The sequence below is a fragment of the Rattus norvegicus genome, chromosome 8 (assembly GCF_036323735.1).
Source record: "Rattus norvegicus strain BN/NHsdMcwi chromosome 8, GRCr8, whole genome shotgun sequence".
Lineage (NCBI taxonomy): Eukaryota > Metazoa > Chordata > Mammalia > Rodentia > Muridae > Rattus > Rattus norvegicus.
Genome location: NC_086026.1, coordinates 90063194 through 90077137, shown reverse-complemented (window position 1 = coordinate 90077137; position 13944 = coordinate 90063194). Strand labels below are relative to the sequence as shown.

At 41.7% G+C, this 13944-nt stretch overlaps 1 protein-coding gene across 8 annotated transcripts in view; it reads right to left on the bottom strand.

The window, feature by feature from the left end:
• Positions 1–13944, bottom strand: part of Myo6 (myosin VI) — a 154869-nt gene that overhangs the window by 45082 nt on the left and 95843 nt on the right. For all 8 annotated transcript variants that reach the window (XR_005488326.2, XR_005488327.2, XM_008766423.3 and 5 more), the window contains 7 exons: positions 12673–12817; positions 10300–10457; positions 9013–9104; positions 7176–7248; positions 4953–5080; positions 452–547; positions 7–180 (listed from right to left, as the gene is read on the bottom strand). Coding sequence is in view for 6 of the 8 variants with exons in the window: in XM_008766423.3 (XP_008764645.1) it covers positions 7–180; positions 452–547; positions 4953–5080; positions 7176–7248; positions 9013–9104; positions 10300–10457; positions 12673–12817 (866 nt within the window). In the remaining 2 variants the exon portion in view is untranslated. The remainder of the gene's footprint in view (positions 1–6; positions 181–451; positions 548–4952; positions 5081–7175; positions 7249–9012; positions 9105–10299; positions 10458–12672; positions 12818–13944) is intronic.

Here is a 13944-nt window from a genome sequence, read left to right as displayed (position 1 = left end):
GAATACCTTGAACTTGTTTCCCACGCTGATGAAGCTAAGTTTTCCAGCCTTTTGTTTCGTATCTTTGTTGTTATTTGTGGATGACTCAAACAACGCCCGTATAAACTTGTCCCTGGACTCACATATCAAGGATTCAAGAGACATATGTAGTGCATCATTATTTTTCTCCACAAACTGGGTCTGAAAAAAAAATCAAATAAAATGTTTCAATCTGCATTGTGATAAATATACCCTACCTGAACTCTGTCCCATACAGTTTTCTGAGAAAACACAAATGTCCAATTCCCACACTTTCTAAGACAACAGGGCATGGGTACTCAGCGCTTTAAGGGTGACTAGTGCCAGGGAACTGAATTTTTAAGACGACTCAAGTCTAACAAGCAAGACTCTGCCATACTGCAGAGGGTGGCTTCAGCACCATCTGCTTTCTCCCAAGCAATGCTTTACTCACTGTCTCATAGCACACAGCCCCTGCAAAGTGCCTGATGATAAAGCCTTCGTCATCTCTGAGGTTTCTGTGGACTGCCAGCTTAGATTTCCTGGGAATCTAGGGGGGAAGTAGATACATAAGTTACTATGTTTCCAAGAAGACTGCCAGTGACTCCTTAAACGATTACAGAGGCAAAGTACCTAAAGTCATAAGGGGACTTTCACATTTTCCATAATCATAGTACTTTTCAATATCAAAAACACCTTAAAGTACTTGTGGGATATAATTAAAATTTGGTTATATCTTAGAAGAAAAAAATTGGTGTAGACCAAAATATACACACATGTACACCTGTCACACAGGAAACACACACACATGCCTGCTTTGCACAAAACATACACACATACATACCTGCCACACTTGAAACACACACACACACTCATGCCTACCACATGCAAAATATACACACAATGTACACCTGTCACATACAAAATATATACACATGCATGAATACCAAACACAAAACATATACACATGTGTGAATGCCACACACAAAATATATACATACATGAATGCCATGCACAACATATATACATGTGTGCCAGATGGGTCTTCCAGTGGAGAAAGGGGGTATAACTGACTCACAAAACTTTCAACCCCAAATTTGTCCTGCCTACAAGATGCACAGGGACAAAGATGGGGCAGAGACTGAGAAAACAGACAACCAATAGCTGGCCCAACTGGAGACCCATCCCATGGGAGAGAGCCAACCCCTGACACTATTAATGATACTCTGCCATGCTTGTAGACAGGAGCCTAGCATAACTGGCTTCTGAGAGGCATAGCTGTCTTCTGAGAGGCTTCATCCAGCAGCTGAAGGAAACTGATGCAGAAACCCACAGCCAAACATCAGACAGAGCTCAGAGAGTCTTGTGAAAGAATGGGAATACCCAAGATACCATTCATAAACCACATGAAGCTCAAGAAGAAGGAAGACCAAAATGTAGATACTTCAGACCTTCTTAGAAGGGGGAACAAAAATACTCACAGGAGGAAATATGGAGACAAAGTGTGGAGCAGACTGAAAGGTCATTCGGAGACTGCCCCACATGGGGATATATCCCATATACAGCTACCAAAACCAGACAATATTGCGGATACCAACAAGTGCATGCCTGATATAAGCTGTCTGCTGAGAGGCTCTAGCAGAGCCTTACAAATAACAGAAGCGGATGCTTGTAGCCAACTATTGAACTGAGAACAGGGTCCCCAAAGGAGGAGTTAGAGAAAGGACTGAAGTAGCTGAAGGGGTTTGCAACCCCATAAGAAAAACCCAGTATCAACCAACCAGAGCTTCCAGGGACTAAACCACCATCCCAAGAGAACACAGGAATGGACCTATGGCTCCATCCACATATGTAACAGAGGACCTTGGTCCTGTCAAGGCTTGAAGCCCCAGTGTAGGGAAATGTCAGGGTGGGGAAGTGGGAAGGAGTGGGTAGGTGGGTGGGTGAGGGAGCACCCTCATAGAAGCAGGGGGCAGGGAGTGGGAGGTGATAGCAGGTTTCTGGAGGGGAAACCAGGAAATGGGATAACATTTAAAATGTAAATTAAAAATGCAAAAAAAAAAACCCAGTAATTATGTTAAGAGGTTCAGGATAATCTACTAATACTATAATCATACATACAATCTGATTTTTGAATCATACAATTTTTTGATATCATACAATTCTGATTTTTGAATGAAGATATACAGACTTTTGACCACCTTGCTTATTTTATCTGACTTACAACCTGCTATCCCCATCTTCTTTGCATCAGTATAAAATGTTGGTGCCTCTGGGGGAAACAAAAAGAATGGGAGATAGGACTGAGCAAGCCAGAGGGGTCAAAGACACCACAAGAAGACCCATGGAGTCAACTAACCTGGGCCCATGGGGGCTCACAGAGACGGAAGCACCAACCAAAGAGCATGCAGGGGCTGGACCTAGGTCCCACACATACAGAGCAGATGTGCAGCTTGGTCTTCATGTGGGTCCCCTAACAACTGGAGCAGGGGCTGCTCTAACTGTTGCCTGTCAATGGGCTTTCCTAGCTGGACTTGCTGGTTGGGCCTTAGTGGGAGAGAAGGTGCATAGTCCTGCTGCTAATTGATGTCCCAGGGTGAGGTGGTGCCCATGGGTGGGGTCCCCTCATTGCGGAGTTGGGTCTGGGAGGAGAGGAGGGATGAGAAGTTGTGCCCAGGATGCATAGTGAATGAGTAAATAAATTCATGGGAAAAAATTATGTATTCCTGCTCTTACTCGAGCTTGGTTCCCAGGACCCATGTCTGGCAGCCCAAAACCAGGGCAACTCCAGAGGATCCAACACCATTTTCTGAACTCTGCGGGCACTGCATGATGTGCCCATATCCACACATGGACGATTAAAAATAAAATCTTTTTTAAAAATAAAACTTCATTTGAAAGTTAAACATAAAACATTAAACTTTTTGTGAAATTAGCCTCCTATTTCTAAAGCTCAAGCTTATGCTTATTGGAGCCACTCAGGGTGGGGGTGGGTAAACTTCTCTTACCCCACAGTGTTCATACAGAACGATCCCCAAGTGTAGCCAGTAAAAAATCCATGAGGCTAGCACAAGACACTTCTGGTGTCTCAAACCAACCATCCTTATATTTTACACAATGCGCCTGGAACCACCTCAAGGAAACCGCAGTATCTCATATCTGAATTATTTAAACTTTCCAAAATACTTTCACATGTGTGCTCACATCTGTCTTTAAAAATTACCCAGGGTGAAGGGGAGAAAATCATTTAAAATGGAAAGACTAAGTTGTGGGACCCCAGGTCTGAGCTCTTAAAATAGAGGAAGGGCCCTCACACAGGAGCCAGAATGGGACCACACCATCCTGCCTGCCTCCTAGTCCACCACATCCTCAAATGCCACTCAGACATGCCACTCACCTTCCCTTGTCCACCTTTCACCTGTAACTTGAGGATACTAATAGGATTAAATAAAGTCATTCACGTAAAAGCGCTCGGACAATGCCAAGTGCTCCCTGAATGACCGTCACACTCGGCTCCAGAAACATACAGCAAAACTTAAGGCCTGTGGAAACTGGGATTACTGCTCTGTTCTTGCTTGTTGTCCCTGAGAAAAGCAGCCAGACTTCATTCCTTATGCTTGAGCCTGCTGTCTTTAGGATACAAGTCTCTGGGATTATCCTGATTTGGTGAAGGCAACTTTGCATTACCGAGCACATATCAAGGAGCCGTAAACAAGCAACAGTGGACACAGCTTTAAAATTAGCAGAAGTTTTGTTGAGGAGATATACTGTCTTGTTTCTCTCCACCAAAACACTGTGTATTATGGTAACTCGAAGGGATGTGTAAGAACCGTAAGTCAATGGGGCCAGTGGTTCTGAGGTGTGGACACGAGGTTTTCAGCCACTGAATCTGTCTTCCACTGATGTTTTGTCAACATTTTTCATGAAATTTGAGATCACCCTTGCCTCTTTTTAACATATTGATGGGATCTCTAGTAACACCTGGTGCATGCACACACTGTTATTTTTTAATAATAAATATATATGAGCATATTGGTTACCACTCATTTAAGCAGCTTGACCTATCAAAGCAAAGACTGGAACACTGTTTTATAACTTCAAACACACAGTGAATGGAGGCATTTGCCAACTAGTAAGCTAATCACACTAAGTGATTCTAAGTAGCTTCCACAGTTTCTTTTTGTGTCTTCTTTTGAGGGAAGGGGGGAGAATCCCACTGTTGGTCTCTACAACATGAAGTAGCAACTACCTTTGTGACTAGAACTGAAGTCAGCATCTCTGTGCTGGTCGGGCTCCTGCACTCAGGGGTGAAGTTATGTGCTATCTCGGGAGTCAACGATTGAGTGGAGGAATAAGCGTAGAGTTGGAGGAATACAGAAAACTGTTTAAACAGCCACCAACACCAGGTTCAGAGAGCTGCTCCACTTCCACTGCCATCAGGACTCAAGAGCCAACAACCGGTCAGCAACCCGGGCTTCCACGGAGGCTCTCGCTTACTTCTATTGCTCGCCTTGTCTCCTCTTCCCTTTGGCCTACTTAATCTTCCTAGCAATTCGGTGTCCATGTCCCTCTCTGGCTGCATGAGCTACTGCACTCATGAGTACATGCACATAAACACACACACACACACACACAGACACACACAGACACACACACACACACACACACACACACACACGCACGCACGCACTCAGTTAAAACTCCATCATCAAATATGTATGTGTAGATACATGCACATAAACATACACACACACACACACACACACACACACACACACACACACACGCTCACAATGTTATGCCCATCTAAAGGAAATGTTTGTTGGTTATAATCTAATTGCTCTAGTCTTTGGATAACTATCTCTCGTGGCTAACAACATCTGAAACCTAGTACAACTGCTAGCCTAAAGATTTCTCTTCCCAGTAGAACCTCCATTTTAGAACGGCAAACTCACAGTGAGTCGGAAATGGTCTTTGTGCTTCTGGTGAACCACGGATGTAAAGTGCTGGTCACTCGGCTGGGGAAGACGATTTTCTTCATCCAGAATATCCAGGATTCCCACTAATTTTACTTCAATCAAATCTATTTCAAGATATAGAAACATTTGTAGTGATGAAACAATACTTTAAAGAATATTTACTCACTGGCTTCAAAAGTGTTTGGATTCTAAGAGATAAGCATGAACATATTCTGTAGAAGGCCATCTAGAAAGGGAGAAGTTTTATTTCAAATATGGCCATGCATTTAAAGGTAACATCATAGTTTTAATACGGGATATGGAGAAACAACTTCTGAAAGAAAGTGACTCATCAGCTCCAGCATTCGTGGCCCCAGGAACAGAAGGAATGATGGGTTGTAGGAGCCAGAGTACCAGGAAGCCTGCTGTGAAAGTGTCCCTCCTAGAAATGGACGTTCAAACAAGGCCAGAGCGATGGCAATGTCAATAGGCAATTAATGTGGATGCGGAAATTTCATGTGGTCCCACATACAGATAAAGAGTGACAGGCAACTAGTGAGTTTTGGAAGACAGAGAATTAGCTCTCTCAGGCATAAGCGCCCTATGTTTTCCACTGTAAATGGTCAGCCTTGAAACCATATACATATAAGTAACAAAATGAGCTTAGCAGGTTATATCTATTTGATGTATACATACATACATACATACATACATACATACATACATAAATACAGATTATATGGCTCTAGAACACAGAACGAGAAGCTAAGGTATCAATCAGAAAATGTCCCTTCTTTGACAATCAGTGGTGAAGGACAATAAAGATGCTGGTCTCAGCTGTACTGAAAAGTATTCAGGTAGCTACTGAACAAGACAGAAGTAGAAAAATGGATCAACAGAAGGGGAGAAGTTCCTACCAGATTAATGCCCAGAGGTGAGAAAAGACAGTGGCTAAAAGAATGCTGAGTAGGCCTGGGTAGAACAGGGAAGACTTTGAAAGGCTACACTGACATAGGCTGCTACTATATACGGTACTGTCTAAGTCTAGACAACATGTGTCATTGTGACTGGATTATCAAATTGGATTTTCAATTCCCAGACTTACCCAAATTTGACTTTGGAGATGGGGTGGGAAAGAAAAGAGAGAGGGTGGGAGATGGGGAGATGACTTGATAGCCAAAAGGACTGGAGTTCGATTCCCAGCACTCACATAGCCGCTTACAACCATCTATAACTCTAATCCCAGGAAATCAGATGCCGCCTTCTGACTTCTGTGGACACCAGGCATGAATGTGGTTCACAGACATACATGCAGGTAAAAAAAAGTTCTTACAAATTAATTGATTGATTGATTAGTTAGTTAGACAAAGAGCAAGCTGGAAGGCAATAGGACAAGGTTTCTTTATTGATAAACTCAAAGAAAAGCTGGGGCTCTGTTTTGCTGTTTCACAGTATTATCTAGCTTTAACATGAAACTTCTATAAGCCAACTTGCAGTCAGTGAGAGATATTGCCATCCACAGAAGAGAACAAAACCAAGAGGCCCTGGCAAACCTCACCAAACCACACACTTTGTCATAACAGACGACATAGTTGTCACTTACTCCCTGAATAATGGGGCTTCCCCTTTACCCGCTTCACCCAATAGTCTTCAGAGTAGCAAAATGTGTATCACAATAATCAGAGCTTTTAGAAAACCTTTCAACCCAGCTGACAAGGATGTCTTGCCAGGACAAATAACTTGCAAGGCATAACTACAAAAGATCCCATGTCCAGCCAAGCAACCAGAGCTTCCAGGGACTAAGCCCCTACCCAAAGACTATACATGGACTGACCCTGGACTCTGACCTCATAGGTAGCAATGCATATCCTAGTAAGAGCACCAGTGGAAGGGGAAGCCCTGGGTCCTGCTAAGACTGAACCCCCAGTGAACTAGACTGGTGGGGGGAGGGCGGCAATGGGGGGAGGGTTGGGAGGGGAACACCCATAAGGAAGGGGAGGGGGGAGGGGGATGTTTGCCCGGATACCGGGAAAGGGAATAACACTTGAAATGTATATAAGAAATACTCAAGTTAATAAAAAAAAAAAAAAGATCCCATGTCCAATGCCACAGTCCTGAGTCCTATAACTGTCTAGACCACTGAACAGAGAGAGGAGCTCCCAGCAAATGTATCCACTGTCTCCCCAGTATTTCCCAAAGGCGGAATAGCAGTTCCCATACCTATGCAGTCCTGATTGTCCACGTAATGGACTTCATTAACACCCAGGCCCTCTTTCTGATACAGTTCTTGTTCCTGTAAATCAAATATGATAGTCGTCAATGTGGACATACCATGCCACCTGACTTTGGTGTCATTTCAGTTACCAGTTAACTTATAAATGCTTTTACCAACAGGTACAGCCCTAAATGGTTTCCTGAAGAGGAAACTAAGTTTGAACCTGTGCAGCCAACTACTAAACCAAGACAGTCAAATAACTATAAATGGGTACAAAGTATCCATAGCAAAATAATACAGATCATTATAAGGAATATAATATAAGGAATGATGCATCAATAATATCTCCAAGGAAATATATTCTGGATATGTAAATCAGTATCTTTTTAAATAATTTTGAAATAAATTTTTATCATATGGGTAATCTATATATGATCTTAAGTTAATGTGTTCTACCATCTCCCCACTCCATGGTTAAATACTTCTCATGACCTATACCAGGGAAGTTCCCGCACATTCTACAAGGCACTGTCAACTTAAACACAATCTGAATTGGAAATTCATATACAAACTTAAAGGACGGTAATAAAAGCAAACATAAGACAGTGTACCCTCCTTGTGTGGTTCCTAGTTCTATGTAGAGTGTGAGCTGGGCTAAGTGGAAAGGAAGGATTATATCATGTTACAGAGAAGCATGCATGTGCAACATACATTACAGCAAAGGAAGGACTAGCAGCGCAGCTGGACAGAACAGGGACATTCTCCTACAGGAAAGTACTTGCTTTACTCATTTGTTTATGTTACAACTGATTAACTGCAGCCTATTTAAAAGTTAACAAGTACAGTAATCTGCCAGAAACCTTGCAAAGACAAAAACAAAAAACATAATATGGGAAATACAGAAATACATGGATGGAAATACAGAAAAAAAAAAAAAACACTACATATTCCAGCTCGAACACTCAGGAATGGCAACCCTGAAAGAAAGAAAGTACGGGGTATGGACCTACAGCCAGGAAAGGAGATTCAAGCCTAGGGAAGCTGTGACATGTCCTCAGACCTGCCTTCTTCATCTGAACAATGACGGGCTGGGTTGGAAGAACTTTCCAGTTCCTCTGCTCTAGCATCTTCAATCAGCAACACCTATGGCCGACGGTACAGAGAAAGGAAAACAGAGGCTGGTAGGAAATATTGGAGAATTCAGGTTTGAGGGGAGAAAATAATGAGCCTTGGAACAAATCAATTTATCCAAAGCTATTATCTTTGCTTTGACTAAATTCTAAAGAATCTAAAATAACTTTTCCTAGCCTTATCTTAGCATGCTGAGTATCAGCCATGCCCAGAGTTATATACTGAGAGCAGAGGAACTGAGTTCCTTCCTGAAGAGGAGGTGGGGGGATGGGGAGCCAAAGACAGGCCACTCAAAAGCCGTTTGTAGCACTCAAGATGGCACAGTAGGCACAGTGCTATCCAGAGGTACTCCTGGCCAGTGGCTGCTCACAATCTGACTGGGGCTTTGCTGATGCACAAAGGGAGGCGACAAAATGTGGCAGAGCAAACAGAAGCAGACACTGAAAGGACAGAAAAAGGAACAACCAAATCAAGAGGAAAAACGCACCCTGAGCACACCAGTGAAAGTCCCTGGTGAGAAATCAGACACTCCGTCCTGAAAGCTGCCCGCTAACTCCTACAAGGGCCCAAACGTCAGCTGAACTGAACACTCTCGGGGTCACCTGGCCACCTCACGTCAGACTCCATCAGTCAGGGTAAATGCAATGTGATTTTCTTCCTTGAAATGTAAACAGCTTAATTCAAACCCTAAATTTAAATATCGTTACTCACCTCCTTTAGGATCCTTTCATTAAAAAACTGTTGAAGTTTCTCATTGCAATAGTTGATACAAAACTGCTCAAAGCTGTTGTGCTCAAAGTACTCTGAAAACACACAACCAGGGTAGAGCTGTCACCGTGGACCACGTGCATTACTTTATCCCAGGAGTTACTGTGTTGATGGTTTCATTTAAAACTGGGCTTACAAAACGCATAAAATTGTTTGTTCTATGTCCCCAAAATGTCCTTAACTCAAGACATATACTATCAGGCACTAATATTAGATATCAGAAATACCTTGTTCTACCATACCAAAAAAAAAAAAAAAATGTGTCCCATCACATAAATGTTCTATAGTGTGAAAATCAAAAAATTATAAGTAAGCTCTTTTTAACATAAATTTCTACAGTGCGGGTACAAAAGCAACCTAGAGCACAAAAAAATGATTTAAAATGAGTGTACTTTAGGAGATTGTCTTTCTGATTATTCTGTTGCCAAAAATTCTATGAGAGTGATTCACTCTGAAGTTCAGGGTTGAATTATGTCTAAGATCCGTGAGGTTCTACAGTTTGACACTCTGAACATGTGTGTCATGCTAACAAGTGTCTAAAGATGATGAAATCTCATCGATGATGGGAGTTTATGTGTTCTGAAACTGTACCCCAACTTTATTATTTTTAGAAGTAGAACTCAGGAGGTATCTTTCTTCCAGCTGTACTCATTTAAGAGCATGGAGACTTCCCGACTGATAGTTTAGATGAACGTGTCTTAATTTTAGCACTAATTAGCTTTCTCTGAAAAGTGCATAATGAGAAGCAGACATAAAGAAGCTACGTCAAGTGACTCACGAGAAAAAAAGGTGTCTGATACTTCACCTTGATTGTCAACTTGATTTGATTGGTAAGTAAATACCTAGAAAATTATTAAAGCACACCGCTGGTGTTCGTGAGGGTCTTTCCAGAGAGTGCTACCAACCAGAAAGTCCTACCCTGAATGTGAGAAGTACCACCTCAGAGGCTGGGGTCCAGGTGCAACAAGAGGGGGACCAAAAAGGCTACCTTGTATAGTCCTGTTCTCTCCTGCCCTCTCTGCCCCCTCCCCTCCGGGCCTTCAACATGTGAGCAACTCTGCTCCACAATGATGGACTGAAAACTCTGAAACCTCAAGGCAGGGTAAACACTGCCTTCTTTTACTTCTCCCTAGTATTTGGTCACAGAAATGAGAAAGGCTAACACAACAGCTTTAGAGAAAATATTGATATGTTTTTTTAAATCAAAAACAAGTAAGAAATGATGCTTACCGAAGCCAGCAATATCCAGGACTCCAATAAAATAAGAGGATGTTTCAAAAGGAAAGCACTGATTCACCCTGTCCACCACGTGGTCAAAGAGATGGCTATAGACCGTCTTCGCCAGAGCATCTCGAGCACTGTTTGCCTGTTCCACCTTCAGGGGGACCCTAGGAAAACAATTGTGCAAGGAAGCATCCTTAAAGGGACAGATTTTGAAAATAACACCGGATACATAAAGTCCAAGTGTGTCTGAACACATTGCCTATACAGAAGAAATAGTTACCAAGTTTCAAGTGAGTAGGCGGTGATAAAATTAAGGAGAAAATTACAAGAGACATACTAAAACAATTGACTAAATTCAGATTAAAATATACTATTGGATCAAAAAAAGGCTTTTCTTTTTTTTGCCTTTCCAACTCCTGTATGTAGTCACCATATGGGAAGCAAACTTTTTTAATATTTGATATTATAGACACAAATGCAAGGTACTTTCCTCAATAAAATTAGTCTAATAAAAAGAGCATATCATAGAGGGGACTTTCCAAATGCCATGCTAGATCTTAAGTACTGAGGGCAATGGGAAAACACAAAAAAACATCCAATTGTTAAGTGACTTTTGAATTATTCAAGCACTGGCTGGGCAGTGGTGGTGCATGCCTTTAATCTCAACACTTGGGAAGCAGAAGTGGGGAGATTTCTGTGAGTTTGGGGCCAGCCTGGTCTACAGAGTGAATTCTAGGACATCCGTAGCTATACAGAAACCTTGTTGAAAAATCAAGACAAAATTATTCAAGCATGCTTGGTATGGTACAACATACCTGTAATTCCAGCATTCAGAAAGCTGAGACAGGATTGTAAGCTCAAGGCTAGCTCCAGCTACATAGCCAAACCCTGCCTCAAAAATAAATAATAAATAAGCTAATAAACTAAAGACGAATTGGAATAAACTCAACAGCAGAATTCTCTGTAAGTTTGGGTGTGTATAAACAACACAGAATACATGAGAGAGCTGTTCTAAAACCATACAGAAATGGGAGTTCTCTTTTTTCAGTGTGAGTGGTACTGAAGAAAAATAATTAATTGGCTAATTCATTAACATAAAACACTGTATCATTAGGAAAAAATGTGTTGCGATTTTCTTGTTTTGGAGACAAGGTCTTTCTGTGAATCTTGGGCAGGCCTGGTCACCTTTCTGACTCAACCTGCCAAATGCTGGGGTTGCAGGCTTTTGTCACCACACCTGGCTTTGTTGTTACTGCCAAATACTTTTCTGAGTAAGTCACTTGAATTCACTGCTACCACATTTAGAAAAGGATGGGGCTATAGAAAAGGATGGGGAACTGACCTCTTTCCTCATTGCAGTGCAGTACTTGTGAACGGTAAACCTAAGAACCATTTTATTCTACAGTATCTAAAACCAAAATTCATGAAATATATTCTATTAAGCCAGAACTATATACTGTGACACAATCTGAAGCTCTTGATTATGATTTTAAAAATCTTGGCCAAAGGAGATTGGGGGATGGCTCATTTGGTGAAGTGCCTGCCTCACAAACACGAGGACATAATTGGGATTACACCCATGTCAAATGTGGTGTGGTGACTACATCTGTAACCCAACTGCGGAGGGAGTCTCTAGGACTCCCTGGGCAGCCAGGCCAGCAAAATTGATGAGCTGTGGGGTCTCAGAAGACAAGCGGGAGAATGGTTAGGGAGGAGAATCAATCCAATCAGCCTCTAGCTTCAACACACACAAGTACACAGGCACCCAAGTGCAGACACACACTTCGCTCAGCCACACTGACATGTACAACCGTTACCATCACACATATGCCCACACAAAAGACAAGTGAATAAACACTTCCAGGGGGACAGGAAATAAAAAGATGCGGCCATGGCTTTATCTTCTATCACTTGTAATTTTCTCTAAACGAAAAAAATAGTAAGTGTAACAAGAAGTTCCCTTTCCTAGATATTCTACAAAGCGAGCTACACTGAGTAGGAGCTTTAGTGCACACCATTTATATGGGAAACCACTTCTGAAGGAAAAGACTCTGTTGCCTAAAACAGATACTTAGCCAATCACATTTTTATAGCTGTGCAAAAGCGATCTCGCCTGTTTAATAAATTCCAAATTTGTGTCATGGAGAAGATGTGCAAGAAACAACTCCAAGCTGTGCAAACCCCCATTTATTTCTGTGATCAACTACAGCTGTTGGAAGCACAGGATTCTGAGCCATCCAGCACAACAAGAACATGCAAATGGCAGGCACGAATGACGCAGAAACCCTGACCTTAAACCTCAGTGTTCTCAAAAGGTAAGTAGTTTTCTGTGACAGAGCACAAGGCAGAATTTGGGCAGAGCGATGATGTCGAGCTTACTTTATAACAGTTCCTTTGGTGCCCCCTGCTGTGGTGAGCATGACTCTAGTGGTTAAACTGACTCGAAGGTCATCTTGGTCCAAACCCAGCAATTCAGCACAGTACTCCAGTGAGGGGGCGGATTTGTTCTTCAGATTGCAGCCACCTATGGAAAGGTCCCCACGGGAAGTTAATAAGCACTAGACGAAGGAGATCGTTGACGTTTGTTTCTTAGACTTTTCTTTACTTGTGTAACATTATGGGATAGCTGAGGCTTGCTTTTAACTTGCAAACACAGCTCACTTTTTTCCATCGTTGCTGGACAGCCCTACCAGCAAGTTCAACAGGAAACCCTAACCTGGGGCAGATCCACAGTGTCAGAGAACCTTCTGCCAGCAGGTTCACATCCCACAGTTTCCATTAAACTTGGAGCAAAACTATTGTGGAAAATTCCAGAAAGAAACAATTCTTAAGTTATCACTTATGCATTCTTCTGAACACTGTGGCAGAATCTGTTGCCACCCTGCCAGGACTATATATAATCCCCTTGTCTGACCAAACTATACTAAAACTACACACAAGAGGGAATACCAGGAACCCATTAGTTACTTAAATGTTTTTTTTCTTTACTTCTGTTTTTTTTTAACTGTATTATAGCATTTCTTACAAGAATGATGTAGATGAACATAAAAAAGAGCAACTTTTTTAATCTTGAAAAGGCAAAGACTGTCAGGTACTATAGAGTGTTAATGTTACTCACTCCCTAAAGATGTTCTCTCAGCACTATAACTGTTGTGCTGTTTATTGTGGTACTGTTACTGCTATGGCATACATGCTTGTTACATGGGACTTTTAAAACACAGGTAGTCCTAACAGTAAATAAATACACTTCCTCTAAATAAAACAGTTTTATGACATCAGGAAGCCTTACAAACACTTATTAAAAAATGAGCTTTCTGTTAAAAATCATTACAAAAGTACTAGGTTTCTGCACAAGTCACTATGACAACCCAAGGAAGTTTTCTAAAGTTATAGGAAGAAGGAAAAAAAAGGAACATTTTTAATTTTTAATTAGCAGGGAATTATTTGGATCCAAATTTCCAAATTTGTGTCATGGAGAAGATGTGCAAGAAACAACTCCAAACTGTTCAAACCCCCATTTATTTCTGTGGAAGGCCACAAAAAAGAATGAATACAAAAGAAAGTTTAGCTATTAAAATAAAAGCAATCTAATGTTTATCTCACCCTGGTCTCCCTGCACTCCTTCTATTTCTCCCGCAGCAGAAAGGATTT